Consider the following 13,908-nt stretch of genomic DNA (forward strand, 5'->3'; position numbering starts at 1 on the left):
AACGGGCGATAATTACGTGCTGTGAGAACTTAACTTTAAATGGGCTGAATCGATAACAATGATCGATACTTTTACGTATTAATCGATACTCGCTGCCGAAATGTTTGGATTTTCAAAATTATAAATTTTTTACATGGTTTATAAACTTTGTATAAAAGTTCGATAGAGGGAGAAAGTCAATTTAAAAAAGAAAGGGGTTTTCTCTAAAATTGGTTACAAAAAGTTAGGTGCGTATTAAATTAATGCTACAAAATTTTTTGTATTGTATTATATATAGAGCAAATGCACAAAATTTTATGGCGATAATGCGCAACACCTTCATGGAAAAAGAAAACACATTCATCATAAGATCATTGATCATTTCAGCGAAATTTTTCAGGGACTACAAACTTGATCTTAATCTCAAATTTAATGGGCCAGAAAGCTGCATACCAAAACGCTGATTAAAAACCGTAAAGGAGGAGTGAAAAGTTTGTGGAATTTTACCATTTTTTTTTATTAGACAATGAGCAATAATATCTTTCCACAAAAATAATGAAGATTGAAAAAACAGAACAGAAATAATCAAATCCTCGTTAAAATATTGGTGTGCTATCGTTTTGTCACGGAGTCTAGTATATACATACATACATATGTATGTATTAAAGTACATTCACATATGCATTAATTACCATTAACTGCAAAATTGAGAATCAGCTGTCAATACTGTTGTGAAAGGTTTTCCTTCATAGAAATTATTTTGGTGTAATATTTCGGTCTTTTTGGTTTGTTTAATTATTATTAACGATATGAAGAAAGGGCAAAGTTCATTTAATTGCTCAATTGGCTGCTAGTAGTAAACCGTTGGAGGAAATCCGTAAACGACGTTTACTGAGGTTTCAAAAAATTATGGCAGCAATACGCATTTTATAATGAGTAATAAGAGGACACACGTTTATGGACACATGCTTTTTTTCATTATATGAATGCATAGTTAATAATACATAACAATCATTTTATTAGAATTATGTCTACAAATCTGTTTTCTTTGCCGACATCCATTTTATTTAGTTTTTACTTTTGACGTTTTATTTAGTTTACCTTTGAAAACACAGGGTTGTATGTTAAAAAATATGGTGTTATCTAGTATTATTTTATAATCTCAGATTTTGGGAGAGAAATTTTGTATGGGAAATCTCGCTTTTTAATTACGGATTGGGAGTTAAGCACGAAAAAGTATATCATCTACTTATATGTGAACGTATTATTACATTCATTGCTGAATATGAAAAATTGGATTCTCAAAATATGATTTCTTGTCATATTCGTAGTAGTTTGCAGAATTACAGTGTTTCGCGGTTAAAATCAGCATGATAATTTACATTTCTTTGTATAGAGTTATCCTTAAACGCACGTTTTTTGCCTGCAAAAATATGTTCTACCAAAATTGTGGAAATGAGCGTCTTCCTAGTACAAGATGTGTATTTTAGATGATTTCATATAAAATATAATGAAATTAGTTCTTGTAAATTTGAGATGCGTAGGCAATGGACTTCAGCAATCACATTGTCATGAAGGCTAAAGTAATGAATCGATATTGAGTGTTGAATAGGAAGTATTGGGTACTCAAATTTGTTTGAAGTATTGGATACCCTGTTTTAGCTATCGAAAATCAGCACATTTCTGATATTGTTGCATCACAATATATTATAATTCGGTCTCAGAGTGTATTTCTTTATTGCAATCTGTCGGGTTAAAATATCTTATAGTAATGGCGTTTTTACGATTATTTGGGGATAAATTCATTCCTACTGTCAAAGCGGAAGATGAAGAGGAAGCTGAGCTTGTTGATCCACATACTGCCTTGAGGGTAAATAATCGTCCACGCTGTCGTCTTCAATACATAAGTTTTTAAATTGCTTGCAGTGCTTTCGAGTTGGACATTTTTTAATAGTTTCAGCTTTAGATATTTAAGTAGAATTGAGAGTGATAGTGTTAAAAATAAATAGTCCTGTCACTTATTTCAAGTGGGAAAAAAATCCATCCAAACCAAATTCTTCATACAAAATATTATAATATATATAAATAGCAATTAACTTAAAGGCGGGTGTTTGTAGACATGAAAAAAGCACAGGAAATAGAAAAAAAAGGCCAAACCTCTCACACTTATAACTTAAAGTTTGGTGTAACAAGCTGAAATATTCCCACAAGTTATGTAATCAAAAATTGTTGTTGTAGCAGCATAAGCATTCCCCATACATGAATGAGGAATGTTGCTGGAGTGACAGTCCTTGGCCGTATATAAATCCGAGTTTTTCCGTTGATGTAGAATCGCCTGTCGTGTGAGCGATCAAAAATTGTGCATATTCGATGTATTTGTAGCAGCTTACGAGAACTACAAGTGATATCGAGGTTATCTGACGTTAGCACCTGGATAAATGGTATTAAATGAATCGGTTTGTAGAGGCTTATGATGTGGCATTAATTTTCACAGGAAATGTTCAACTGTTTCTCCATTCTCCTCGTCTCTACAATATTCATGGGAGAAACCTCCTAGTCTCAAGGAATGCCTGCCAGCAGCCAATGGCCGGTTATACAAGCCCAGACCTTTGATACATCCTCTCTTGAAAGACTAAGCAGTTCCTTGGTCTTTTTCTTATTTATTTGCGGCCATAGACATCGCTGTTATGCATGTGTCTTCATCTCTCCATGCCCTGTTAGTTTCTTGGATAATGTTATTCTTAATTAATAATTTGCTCGTGGCCATAGGTATTCACTGAGTAGTTGAAGAGTAGTCCCTTCAGCCCGGAGGCTAGTTCATCAGCTTAACAATTTTCCTCATTGTCTCTGCCCCCGAAACCTAAATAAGGCTAGCTTTGAATACGGCACAAATCTCATTTAGGGCTGCCCGGCATTCCTGTGCAACCTTTGATCTTAGTATAGCCGTATTCATTGATTATAGTAGTTTTTGTTACGGCAAACGTATTTAGATACGTAGCCACTTCTTTTATACTTAAAACTTTTGTCTGATAGACATTGCAGTAGTCGAACAGATAGTTCAAGCCCTAATTCATTCAAAAATACTCCATAGCCCCTTCTCTCATTGGCCTTGGTCTTTGCCACACTCTTCTTGATGGTATGCTCATCTTAAAGAATCTGTCGAAGTTGAGTCTAGGAATAGAGTAGGGGTTTGTTCGAGGCACGTAATAAAAGCTGCAATACAGCTGCACTGATGACAATTTGCAACTCTGTTGCAATTGCTCAAATGATACTTTTCTGATGTTCGGCAAACAAAAAATTTTTTGATGCCGATTTATTTGCATTCGCGCGCAAAATTTGCCGAGTTTTTGACACTTCGAACGTGATGCTTTTGAAAATGTTGCCAGAATTTTAAATCGAAAGTGATACTTTCAGAAATCATGCAACTATGCGGTTCTGATTGAAGCTCGAACAAGCCCTAGTCCATTTCATGTTGGAGACTATTCAGAGAAATTCAAAAGAATTTTTTATTGGCTCCGTGAGAGAATTCGATGCTTTTTTTAGCGATATCCCGTCCATCGCTCCTCTTAGTCGACAGTGTTTTCAACTGCATATATTTATATACATAGGTAGTTCTTTATAAGACATCATCCAACTAGGTATAGACATCTTCGGCATGAATGGACTGCACACACTAAATTCGTATCCTGAATCATACTTTTTATCGCTTGCTGTGATTACTTTCAGAGCAAAAAAGGTTATTTCATATACTATACTGTCAATCTAAGAGTTCCTAAGCATAAAAGTATTTCTTGAGAAGTTTACCTTTGCTATTAAGTTCAAAGAGCTTAAGAAGAGTACCTCGCCTTTTATGTAGTAGATTAGTTTTTAGTTTATTTTTGTTTTTTGATCGGGTAAGTCTAACACTGCATCTTCGACTCTGATTTATTATCAATATTTTAACTTAAAGATATTTTACACAAAATACAATTAGCAAGCAATGCCTTTAAATTATTTCTTTTTTTTTAGGAAAAATGCCAAAATAAGGGAAATATACAAGCTTTGTACAGCAAGTACCAAGGGTGCAACGATAGAGTAAATAGCAAGTCCAAAACAACCGAAACATGTATGGAAGAGCTTTTCGACTATGTTGCAGAACTGGACCATTGCGCTGCTCATCACCTTTTTTCCAAGCTTAAATAAAAATTTGATGTTCCATATCTATTTAATATTATTAGTTGAATTATGCGACAGTTAACTAAAAAATTATAAAACAGTTTCAAATAAACCTGAAATCCTCAATTGAGCAGTACAATATTTATTTTTTAAAACGAATATGCTAATGTATAGAAAATTTCAACGTAAGAAAATAGCTCAGGGTATATTCAATAACGCATTATAATGCGCAACGTACTTTTGCAGTGTTGGCAATGCGTTCAGAAATGCAAATATGGCAGTACTGCAAATGCATCGCGTTCCAAAACGCCATTTTTGTATCAAACGTCGCGCATTATTTGCAGGAATAATTTTAATACTGCCAATCTATCAATTGCAACACTTGTCACATTGGCAGTGCTGCCAGCGCTGCAATTACTGCGCATTTATAATGCGTTTCTGAATATACCCTCAGTCATATTCGTTCGAGCGGTAGATGCAATGTCCGAAGTAAAAAAGGTATCGAATAATATCGGCGAAGAAGTCTGCATTGAAATATTCTGAAGTATCTTATTTATTTTTAAGTATCATTAAATGGTGCGTGACTACCATTCGGATCTCAGTGGCCGCCGTAGCCGAATGGGTTGGTACGTGACTACCATTCCGATTTCAGAGAGAACGTTGGTTCGAATCTTGGTGAAAGGCCAAAATGAAGAAAAGTTTTTTATAATAGCGGTCACCCCTCAGCAGGCAATGGCAAACCTCCGAGTGTGTTTCTGCCAGGAAAAAGCTTCTCATAAAAAAATATCTGCCGTTCGGAGTTGGTTTAAAACTGTAGGTCCCTCCATTTGTGGAACAACATCAAGACGCACGCCATAAATAAGAGGAGGAGCTCAGCCAAACACCCAAAACGGGAATACGCGCCAATTATAACTACATTTATATATATTATATATCATTAATTATTTGCAGTATTGCAAATCCTGAGATACCATGAAGTACTTTAAATTACGGAATTTTCTAAGCTAATTTGAAAAATTGTGTAGTAATATAAGTTCTTAATTACTTACAAAATTCTTAGAGCGAATTACCTGACTTGTAAGTAATTCAGTCCCAATTACCTTGCGTCTTTCGAACAAATCATTGTCTGCCCTAATTTTTAACAATTTATCGAAATTAGCTGTCAAACCAAAATGAAAGAATAAACTTAAACAAAAATAACAAATGTTGAACAATAACTAGAAAAAGAAACTTTTTAATAATGGAGGCAGAAAAAGACAGTGAAAAAAAATTTTGTTGAGGAGATTGCTGAACACCTCAAGAATTATGCAGTAGATGAAATTGTATTCTAGCTTCGACATCACATGTGACGACGCAAAAACAACAGCCCAGAACCGTGTACGATGGAATAGTCTTGTTGAGGCCCTATGCTCCCGGGCAGAGTGAACAAGTATATAAAAAATATCAATAAAATGTAGTAAAATATTATCAAATACCTAAGATTGGTTTGAGTTGTTCATATATTTTACAGTTTATTATGTGATCGAAATCATATTTAAATGGTTTACAAGCAATTTTAATTTTATCCTTATAGTCCAAAGTATATCATACAGGATAAGACAAAATCATTATGCCTTAAGATTTAGTATTGTGTGACCCTTATCATAAATGGATTTAGCAGGTTTTCACTCTGCATCAGATACAATCACTTAATTTGAAATTTATACGAAACCAAAGTTTTTCGATTTTATAGCTATAAGCAATTTGCTCCGTAAAATCGTTTTGCTTGAATATAAGGGTATGTACAGCCTTGAGATACATGTATTTGCTGTTGGTAAATGAGAGTCATCAGCTGGTCTTATTGTTACCGATGGCAGCGGCTGAAAGCCTTCTTCTGACGCTGGTAGTGCCGGGGAACCAGTCCAAAAGTATACCTTAAAATGAGAAGAAAATTCGTCTAAAAATAATATTTAAAATGAACACTACAATGCCTACCAAATCCTGCCGCTCCGACGTATTCATTTTTTCAACTATAGTCCAAAACCATCTCTTAAATTTCAATAACTTATCAGATCCCTCACTGGATTCATCATTAAATGTTGTGTAAGATATTAACGTCGATACATTTATGTCGCCAACACCATTCAAGAGCAAACGTAAGTCTTCAGCGGTTAAACTGTTCATACAATTATCTGGTAGCACGTCAAACACTCCATCTCGTAATGCCTGTAAGTAAAAGTGAATTAGTTTTCACTAATATATAAAAGTAAAAAACATGTGGATGTCTTGCAAATTGTCCATTACATTGCAGTAACAATACCACGTAGACTTATAATAAGTTGAAAAAGCTTCTCAAAAAACCTTATGCGGCATTGGACTGTACGCCCCTCCATATGTGGAAAAACATCAAGACGCACCCCATACATAGGAGGAGGAGTGCGGTCAAATACCCAACTAAGGGTTTAAGCGCCAATAAGCAAATAAATATTTGGACAACTTACTTCTAAAGCTTTCTCCTGCGATTTGATTAATCTGTATTCGGTGTAACGTCTTAAGTACTCAAAAAGATTGCTGCAAGTAACTTGAATTTCACGTCCTCCTGGTAGCAGTTCGACGCTTCCTCCACCTTCCTCTTTCATTAGATCGATACTAAATGCACATACATACATTATTATGACAATGATATGAAATGTGTAAAAATTCTCATTTTCACTTACACAAAAAATAGCTCCATGCGCTGAATCATGGCATCGCCTTCATCTGATTGGGCATTCTGTATAAGTTGCCTAAACGATTCGTATATTATTGGATCGAAAAATGCTAAATCGTGGAATTTAACTTTTCGCCCAAGTATAAATTTAAAAACGTGCCGTTGCAAAAATAGTGGAAGTAACTCATTTTGCAGCAGACACAAGCCTATTAACCTAGAAAAAAATATCAATTTAATATTTTAATAAATGTGCATAATTCAAAGTTACTCATATATAAATTTTGTATGTGCAGGTAAGTTTTAGTTTTTGTACCCGCGCCCCTATTAGTGTACGCAAGAGTATCATCACTATTTGCACATAACGGTTGTATGTAACAGCATAAAGGAATGGAAATAAATATACACATATGCACCAAATGGAAGGCAATACAAACCAACGCAACTCTTGATCGGCATATTATAACTATTTGCCAAGAGGACCCATCGGAGACAATAGCAGCAGATCAGGACGAATAGCCAGAAAAGTTCCGTTGATGCGAACAAAAAGTTTCAGCGTGAGGTTAATCTTTCCAGAGATCACATCAATTGCGTAGGAGCTGAGGGAACCAAAAAGTGGCTAATCTCTTTATGCAATGACGAAACGAAAGTTCATCTGTTTGGAAATGACTCAGAAAGGAATGCTCGTCTACTAATAGGAAAGGAATTCTACGTTCGTTTCACAAAAAACCAAACCCCATCAAACATGGTTTGGAGTGAAGTTTGATTTTTATATGTGTAAAGAAGCAATGTGCATTTCCTTTTTTTTTAAATTTTGAATTTATCCACGTTTCGTTATGTTGAAGTTGGAGTACCCTTGGGTAAGTATTATTTTGAGCAGAGGGGTATGCATTTAATTTCAATTATCGAAGCTTTAATGAGGTGCCTAAGTTGTCTAGCTAATCTGTCCACTTTATAAAATATAGCCATAAAATGCATGTAAGTGCCCTCACAGGCAATAATAAATCTCCGAGTGTAATGAAAAGTCAAAGAAAACTTCCTGTCGTTCGGAGTCGGCATAAAACTTTTTGCTCCTGCTCGCCCAAACTCCCTACAAAGGATGTACAAAAAAAAAGCAATTGCATATAGCAAAAATATTTAATTCTTTTTTAATTTAAATATCCACCGCTAATAATTTTTTTTGCCGAAAAAATACCGCACCTCAGTCGTTGTTCAGAAGGCAACGAAGCAACATGAATGGAGGATTGTGTTGATTTTTTCGATATATCACTAACACAATCGTATATCATTTCACATGCATTCACACATTCGTCTTCCTCGTCATAGACTGTATTGATTTTGTTCGTATATTACTAACACAATCTTATCGCCAGCCGAAATTTGTACAATACAATAACTTAACACATATTCTCGCACTCGTCCAAACACAGGTTCACAAACTCGACTAATCAGTCGTTGTTCAGACGGCAACAAAGTGTCATTGCTTAATTTTTTCGTATATCACCAACGCAATCTCAGTTATTTTTGTAAACACACCCCAAGTGACGTCAGCTAATCATGTCAAAATTCGCTGAAAGCCGAATAAAATGATCTGCTAAATAGCACACACCTTTAAAAATCTTTTCACCATAGTTATCATGTTAAAAAGGTCTTGTTAAGTTTTGTGCTACGCACTCTTTTTTTACTGTGAAAATATCAGTGCAACTGAAGTAGTAGAGGCATTCGGACGGATTCGAGTCAAATTTTTAATAATACTTTTAGTTCCGTATACGTTTTTCTATAACAATACATTGAGCCGCGCTAAACATTGTATGGGGCTCTGCGAGGCTCAGCCGTATTTTTTCTAAAGGTCACTCAATGGCTTCTTGGGTCAAGAAGCCAGATGGCACTTGGACTTCTATGGCTGAAGTCTCTAGAACTTCTCTTAAATACTCATTTTCCGGGATGTAGCGCTCACGATAGCGATGTTGGGAGAATTCGGCGGAGCCGCTATGACCCACAGCATCTTGCAAATGTAATAGTCACAAAAGATAAGGTAGCATGGGCAATTTAATCATTTTCACCTTTCAAATCTCCAGGCCCTAACGGAATTTTTCCCCAAGTTGTTACAGGAAACTCTTGATAATATTCTGTCATGGCTAATGGAAATTTTCAAAGCGTGTCTAAACCTAGGTTATATTCCAAATAGCTGGAAATCTGTTAGAGTCATGGGGACATGAATCAGCGAAGGACTTTAGGCCAATTAGTCTGTCGTCCTTCCTTTTAAAAACATTTGAACGGCTTTTAGACATACACATTAGAAGCTCGCTGGAGAGCTCTAGTATATCAATTGCACAACATGCTTACCTCAAAGGCAAATCGACGGAGACAGCGCTTCACGAGGTAATCCGAACAATAGAGGGGTCTCTAGCAAGCAAACAGTACACCATGGCAGCTTTCCTTGACATAGAAGGCGCATTTAATAACGTTAGCACAGATGCTATCCAATGCGCGTTAATAGACTTAGGGGTGGAAAATTGTATCTGCAATTGGATCATCTCTATGCTAGAAACCAGGATAATTAGAGCTACTATGGTAATATCAACATAACTAAAATAGTCCACAGGGGCACTCCACAGGGGGAGTATTATCTCCACTCCTCTGGTTATGTGTTATTAGTAAAATCTTAATAAAACTTAATGGAGGTGGGGTAAAAGTGGTCGCGTACGCTGATAATGTGGTGTTAATAGCATCAGGACTGTGTCCCAATACGATCAGTGGGATCATTCAAAGGACGCTAGGCGAGCTTAACTCTTGGGCTACAGGCTGTGGCCTAAGCTTAAACGCGCGTAAAATAGAACTTATGTTATTTACGACCAGATATAAGATACCAATTTTCACTCCACCAAACATTAACGGCCAAACCCTCTCACTTTCACTCAGTGCAAAGTACTTAGGGGCAATTCTGGACTCCAAACTTAGCTGGAAATTAAACATTGAACGGGTAAAGAAAGCAGCAATCGCTTTATATGCCTGTAAACGTATGCTGGGAAGAAGATGGGGTCTTCAACCTAAGCATACATTATGGTTGTATAAGGTGGTTATTCGACCAATTTTAAGGTATGGCTCGGTAGTTTGGTGAAAAGCTCTAGAGTGAGAATACATCAAATTACTCGGCAGAATATGAAGATCAGCCTGTGCAATAACAGTCGGTTCAATTAGACCATGTCTTAGGGAGGCCCTGAACGCTCTGACAAACGTTATTCCGGTAGATCTACATATCAAGAAGATGGCAACAATGAGTGCATTTAGGTTAAATGAAGCGGGTCGCTGAAAAGTTCATAGCCATGCCTGCGACAAACCCAGTATACCTCGAAGAGGACTAACTACATCGTCCCGACGGTAACATTCAGTAGAAATTTTGTCACTATTTCCATCTCGGAATGGAATAAGGGATTTTCACTAAACAAGTTCGACACTACAGTCTATACATATGGCAGTAAAATGGATTGTGGTGTTGGAGCTGGTATTTATTCTCATAGACTTAAAATTGAAAGATCTGGGCGTCTCCCTAATGCTTGCAGTGTCTTTTAGGCGGAAGTACTGGCTATTAGGGAAGCTTGTAGGCTACTAATCGCAGATCCCTCTTTTGAGGGCAATATCGCTATTCTTTCAGATAGCCAAGCTGCAATCCAGGCACTGGGTTCGGCTACAACAACCTCTAAAGTGGTGAAACAAAGCAGGACTAGCCTTACCACCTTGAGCGAAAACCATAGTTACCTTAATCTGGGTCCCGGGACATCGAAGCATTGAAAAAGCGAAGGAACTGGCCAGAAGGGGATCTGCCATGAATAACGTTCTTGCAGAATTGGTATTCACACCACTAGGTGCAGTCAAGAGTGCAATTTCCCTAAAATACCTCCGAATCGCAGATTGTAGATGGAGAGACCAGACGAAATGCAAAATTAGCAGAACGTTATGGCCCACCTACAAGCTTAAGCAATCGTCAACATTGCTAAACATGAAACGACGGGACGCCTGGAGGCTAACGACAGTCATAACTGGCTTTTGGTCTGTAGGCGAACAAGAAGCCAAAATGGGGATCCCTCACAACACATACTGTCACATTTGTAAACAACCGGAGATAAAGGAAACAATCTTCCATTTCCTCTGCGAATGCCCTGCCCTAAGGACAGAATGTTAACCGTGGGTAAACCGCTGTTCGAGAGTCTGGAACAGCTATCTGGCTTAGATGTCAACAACCTGATAAGGTTCTTGAACCGCACACACTGGATATATCCATGCTGTAAATAACTGGTAAACAAGTTGGTAACTAGGATGTGGCAACAAAATGGTGCGGAAGCGCTATTTGGATTCTGGAAGAATTACCACTTAAGCCAACCAACCAACCAGATAAATCTTAATGTGACTTGTCAACAATCAGAAAGAAGGTCATTAGACCCTTACTTTAGGAAATAATCCCGAGAATGTTACCAATAATGTAGACACGACACACACAGACCAGAATAAAATTTGCTGAAGAGTAATCGCGCAGGCCAGTTCAAAAATGGAAGATATAGTCCGATGAAATCAAAATTACTTTATTTGGTTCCAAAGGCCGCAGACAATTTGTGCGAAGGCCAAATTATCCTACTACGGGACTGGACCAGCCTATTCGATAAAGAAAACATAGATGCAAAATTGTAGATAGAGATAATAGTCAACTACGCTACCATATATATACCTATAAATGCGAGACAACGACAAAAAGCATGTCAGCAAGTTGGCAAACAAGAAATTTGTTTGTTTCAAATGGGGTTGAGGTCATTTGCTGGCAGGTCTGTCACTTGATCTTAATCTCAGTGAAAGTCTTTGGGCTGTTGTCAAAGACAATCTCCCAAATATCAAAGAGCTCTGAAGACTTGCGAGAAAGGCGTGGAAGGGTATTCCTGTCGAGAGGGGCAGGTGTTTCGGGGACTATATCTCTCCTCGGTGCACAGCTGTAGTCACCAACAAGATACCAGTAGTTGAGATATTTTCTCTTCAGTAGAAATGTTAGAGTTATATATGTAGTGCCCTCAGTCATAAAATTGAATAGATTTTTTTTGCTAACTTGCTTTTTGAATTTTTTTTTAATTCAGATTAAAAAGGTTAAAATTTAGATTAAAAAATTGTTTACAAAAGAAATAACGCACAAATTCTAACTCAAAATACATCGTAAATAGCAAAAAACAATCATCATGCACTTTTTAGTACATGAAAAAAACATCAAACGCCTGACCAGGTGTTAGTTTCATTTTTTGGTCTCGAATTTTCATATATCAAAAACTTTGTAAAACTTATAACGATTACCGTTCCTGCTTCTAAGGACTTCATACAACCCTTGAATGGTTGAAGAAGGGAAAAAGAAACAGAAAACATTAACTCGTTATTTTTTTTGTGCTTTCGATGGGTTCTGATACTACTGACGAGAACTTCACAATTTTGTATACTTCAGTGCTACCAGCTTCAGGGGTATGAAAGTGTTTATATATGAAAGAACCGATTTAAAAGTGAATGTCAATGCAACAAAAAACAAGAAATTCACTAACAATTAAATGAAATCTCGTATGATGTTATTGAAAGAGCTGAACTAGCCCGCTCTGTTTGTGTATAACTGTAGATAAATGTATACTTTTATTTTTGAATCGTAATTTGAAATTTAAGTTGATGAACTCGATACATACCTTCCAACATTTCTGAATGCATTTATTCGTTCAAACGAGCCGTAGCCTTGTCTTGGAGTGTAAAAACCTCGTTTACCAGGTGAATAAAATAATGGTTCATTGTCTTCAATTTGGCACTGCTCAAGCAAAACGACAGGTATCATTTTCTTTTGAGTTTGATTTGACGCATTATTTGCTTCTGATTTTTGTTTATATGTTATTATATCAAGAGCTTCGTTAATCTTTTGTCTTAGAGTATCTTCAGAGGACAAAATAGATAGGAGTTGGGGGGTCGGAATTTCAAGCAACATACCAGTTATTTTGGACGCATTGGTAGCATTTATTGAATAAATCTGAAAATTTATAATTAAAAATTATATTATATATATCAAAACTGTTAAATCCAAAAAGAATAACTATACTAAAAAACATAGGTCTCAACTTCTTTCTGTGTTATATCTAAAGGGTGATCAGGTTGGATGTACTTCTTCCAATAGCGTCTTCTTGACAGATTTCGCGTGACTACTGTCAAGCTAAATACATAATTTTGTTCAGTAGTCGTTGATATTTCATCATGGAAAGACTTACGCCTCAACACGTTTTAAAATCGTACCATTGTATTACGAATATAGGTGCTCTTTGAAGTGTTTATCGCGCGCTAAGATCAAATCGCACTAAGCAAAATTTCCGCATTTTGATGGAAGAGCAACACGAAGCCATTCAAGAACAGCCATTACATTTGTTGCGGCCTATGGACTGGAGGAATCATCAGCCCATTTTTCTTAAAAGACAAAGCTGTCGCCAAGTAACAGTGAATGGCGAATGCTATCGCGCCATGATAAACGACTTTTTGATGCCGGAAATTGAAGCCCGTGATGCCCACAACAAGTGGTTACAACAAGACGGCGATACAGCCCGTGAATCAAAGGATTTACTGCGTCCTCATTTCGGTGAGCAATTTATCTCTCGTCTCGGACCAGTGGATCTGCACTTTTATTTGAGAGCATATGTAAAGCCTAATGCTTTGTGGATAAACCAGCTTCGATTGAGGCATTGAAAGCCAACATTACTAAAGTTATTCTCGAGATACCGACCGAAGTCCTCCAGCGAGTCATTCAAAGTTGGTGTTTACGGATGGCCGAATTACGTCGCAGTTACGGCCAACATTTGAAAGGGATTATCTTTAATAATAAATATCTTAAATGGGTCTAAACAAAAATAATAAAGATTGGCCAATCAATTTGAATTTTCAATTTAAAATCCGATGCCCCTAAATTGATCACCCTTAATAAAAAAGAAATACTAGGAGTGATAACATTTACATACCTTTGGAAAAAGCCTTTCGCCGAGCTGCTGTAAATGCACTGATAAATGATCATTGGAGTTATCTGCTGAATTATCTAT

At 36.6% G+C, this 13,908-nt stretch overlaps 2 protein-coding genes across 4 annotated transcripts in view; one reads left to right on the forward strand and one right to left on the reverse strand.

The window, feature by feature from the left end:
* The first annotated feature begins 1,646 nt into the window (after positions 1 to 1,646).
* On the forward strand, positions 1,647 to 4,264 carry LOC128866632 (cytochrome b-c1 complex subunit 6, mitochondrial). The gene is made up of 2 exons (XM_054107520.1): positions 1,647 to 1,849; positions 3,988 to 4,264. Exons 1-2 carry the CDS (start codon positions 1,751 to 1,753, stop codon positions 4,159 to 4,161), a joined length of 273 nt encoding a protein of 90 aa, XP_053963495.1. The 5' UTR covers positions 1,647 to 1,750; the 3' UTR covers positions 4,162 to 4,264.
* A 1,351-nt stretch (positions 4,265 to 5,615) lies between these two features.
* Positions 5,616 to 13,908, reverse strand: part of LOC128866607 (E3 ubiquitin-protein ligase hyd) — a 32,225-nt gene continuing 23,932 nt past the window's right edge. For all 3 annotated transcript variants that reach the window (XM_054107487.1, XM_054107494.1, XM_054107478.1), the window contains exons 14-19: positions 13,831 to 13,904; positions 12,526 to 12,857; positions 6,831 to 7,037; positions 6,615 to 6,762; positions 6,109 to 6,339; positions 5,616 to 6,047 (exon numbers count right to left, since the gene is read on the reverse strand). In XM_054107487.1, the coding sequence (XP_053963462.1) occupies positions 5,835 to 6,047; positions 6,109 to 6,339; positions 6,615 to 6,762; positions 6,831 to 7,037; positions 12,526 to 12,857; positions 13,831 to 13,904 (1,205 nt within the window). In that variant the 3' untranslated portion in view covers positions 5,616 to 5,834. The remainder of the gene's footprint in view (positions 6,048 to 6,108; positions 6,340 to 6,614; positions 6,763 to 6,830; positions 7,038 to 12,525; positions 12,858 to 13,830; positions 13,905 to 13,908) is intronic.

Source organism: Anastrepha ludens, chromosome 2 (assembly GCF_028408465.1).
Source record: "Anastrepha ludens isolate Willacy chromosome 2, idAnaLude1.1, whole genome shotgun sequence".
Taxonomy (NCBI): Eukaryota; Metazoa; Arthropoda; class Insecta; order Diptera; family Tephritidae; genus Anastrepha; species Anastrepha ludens.

Bases quoted from the DNA above. Each gene is read 5' to 3' on its own strand.
- LOC128866632 (XM_054107520.1), top strand. From the start codon at position 1,751: ATGGCGTTTTTACGATTATTTGGGGATAAATTCATTCCTACTGTCAAA. The intron at 1,850-3,987 runs GTAAATAATCGT...CTTTTTTTTTAG, and splicing joins ATCCACATACTGCCTTGAGG to GAAAAATGCCAAAATAAGGG.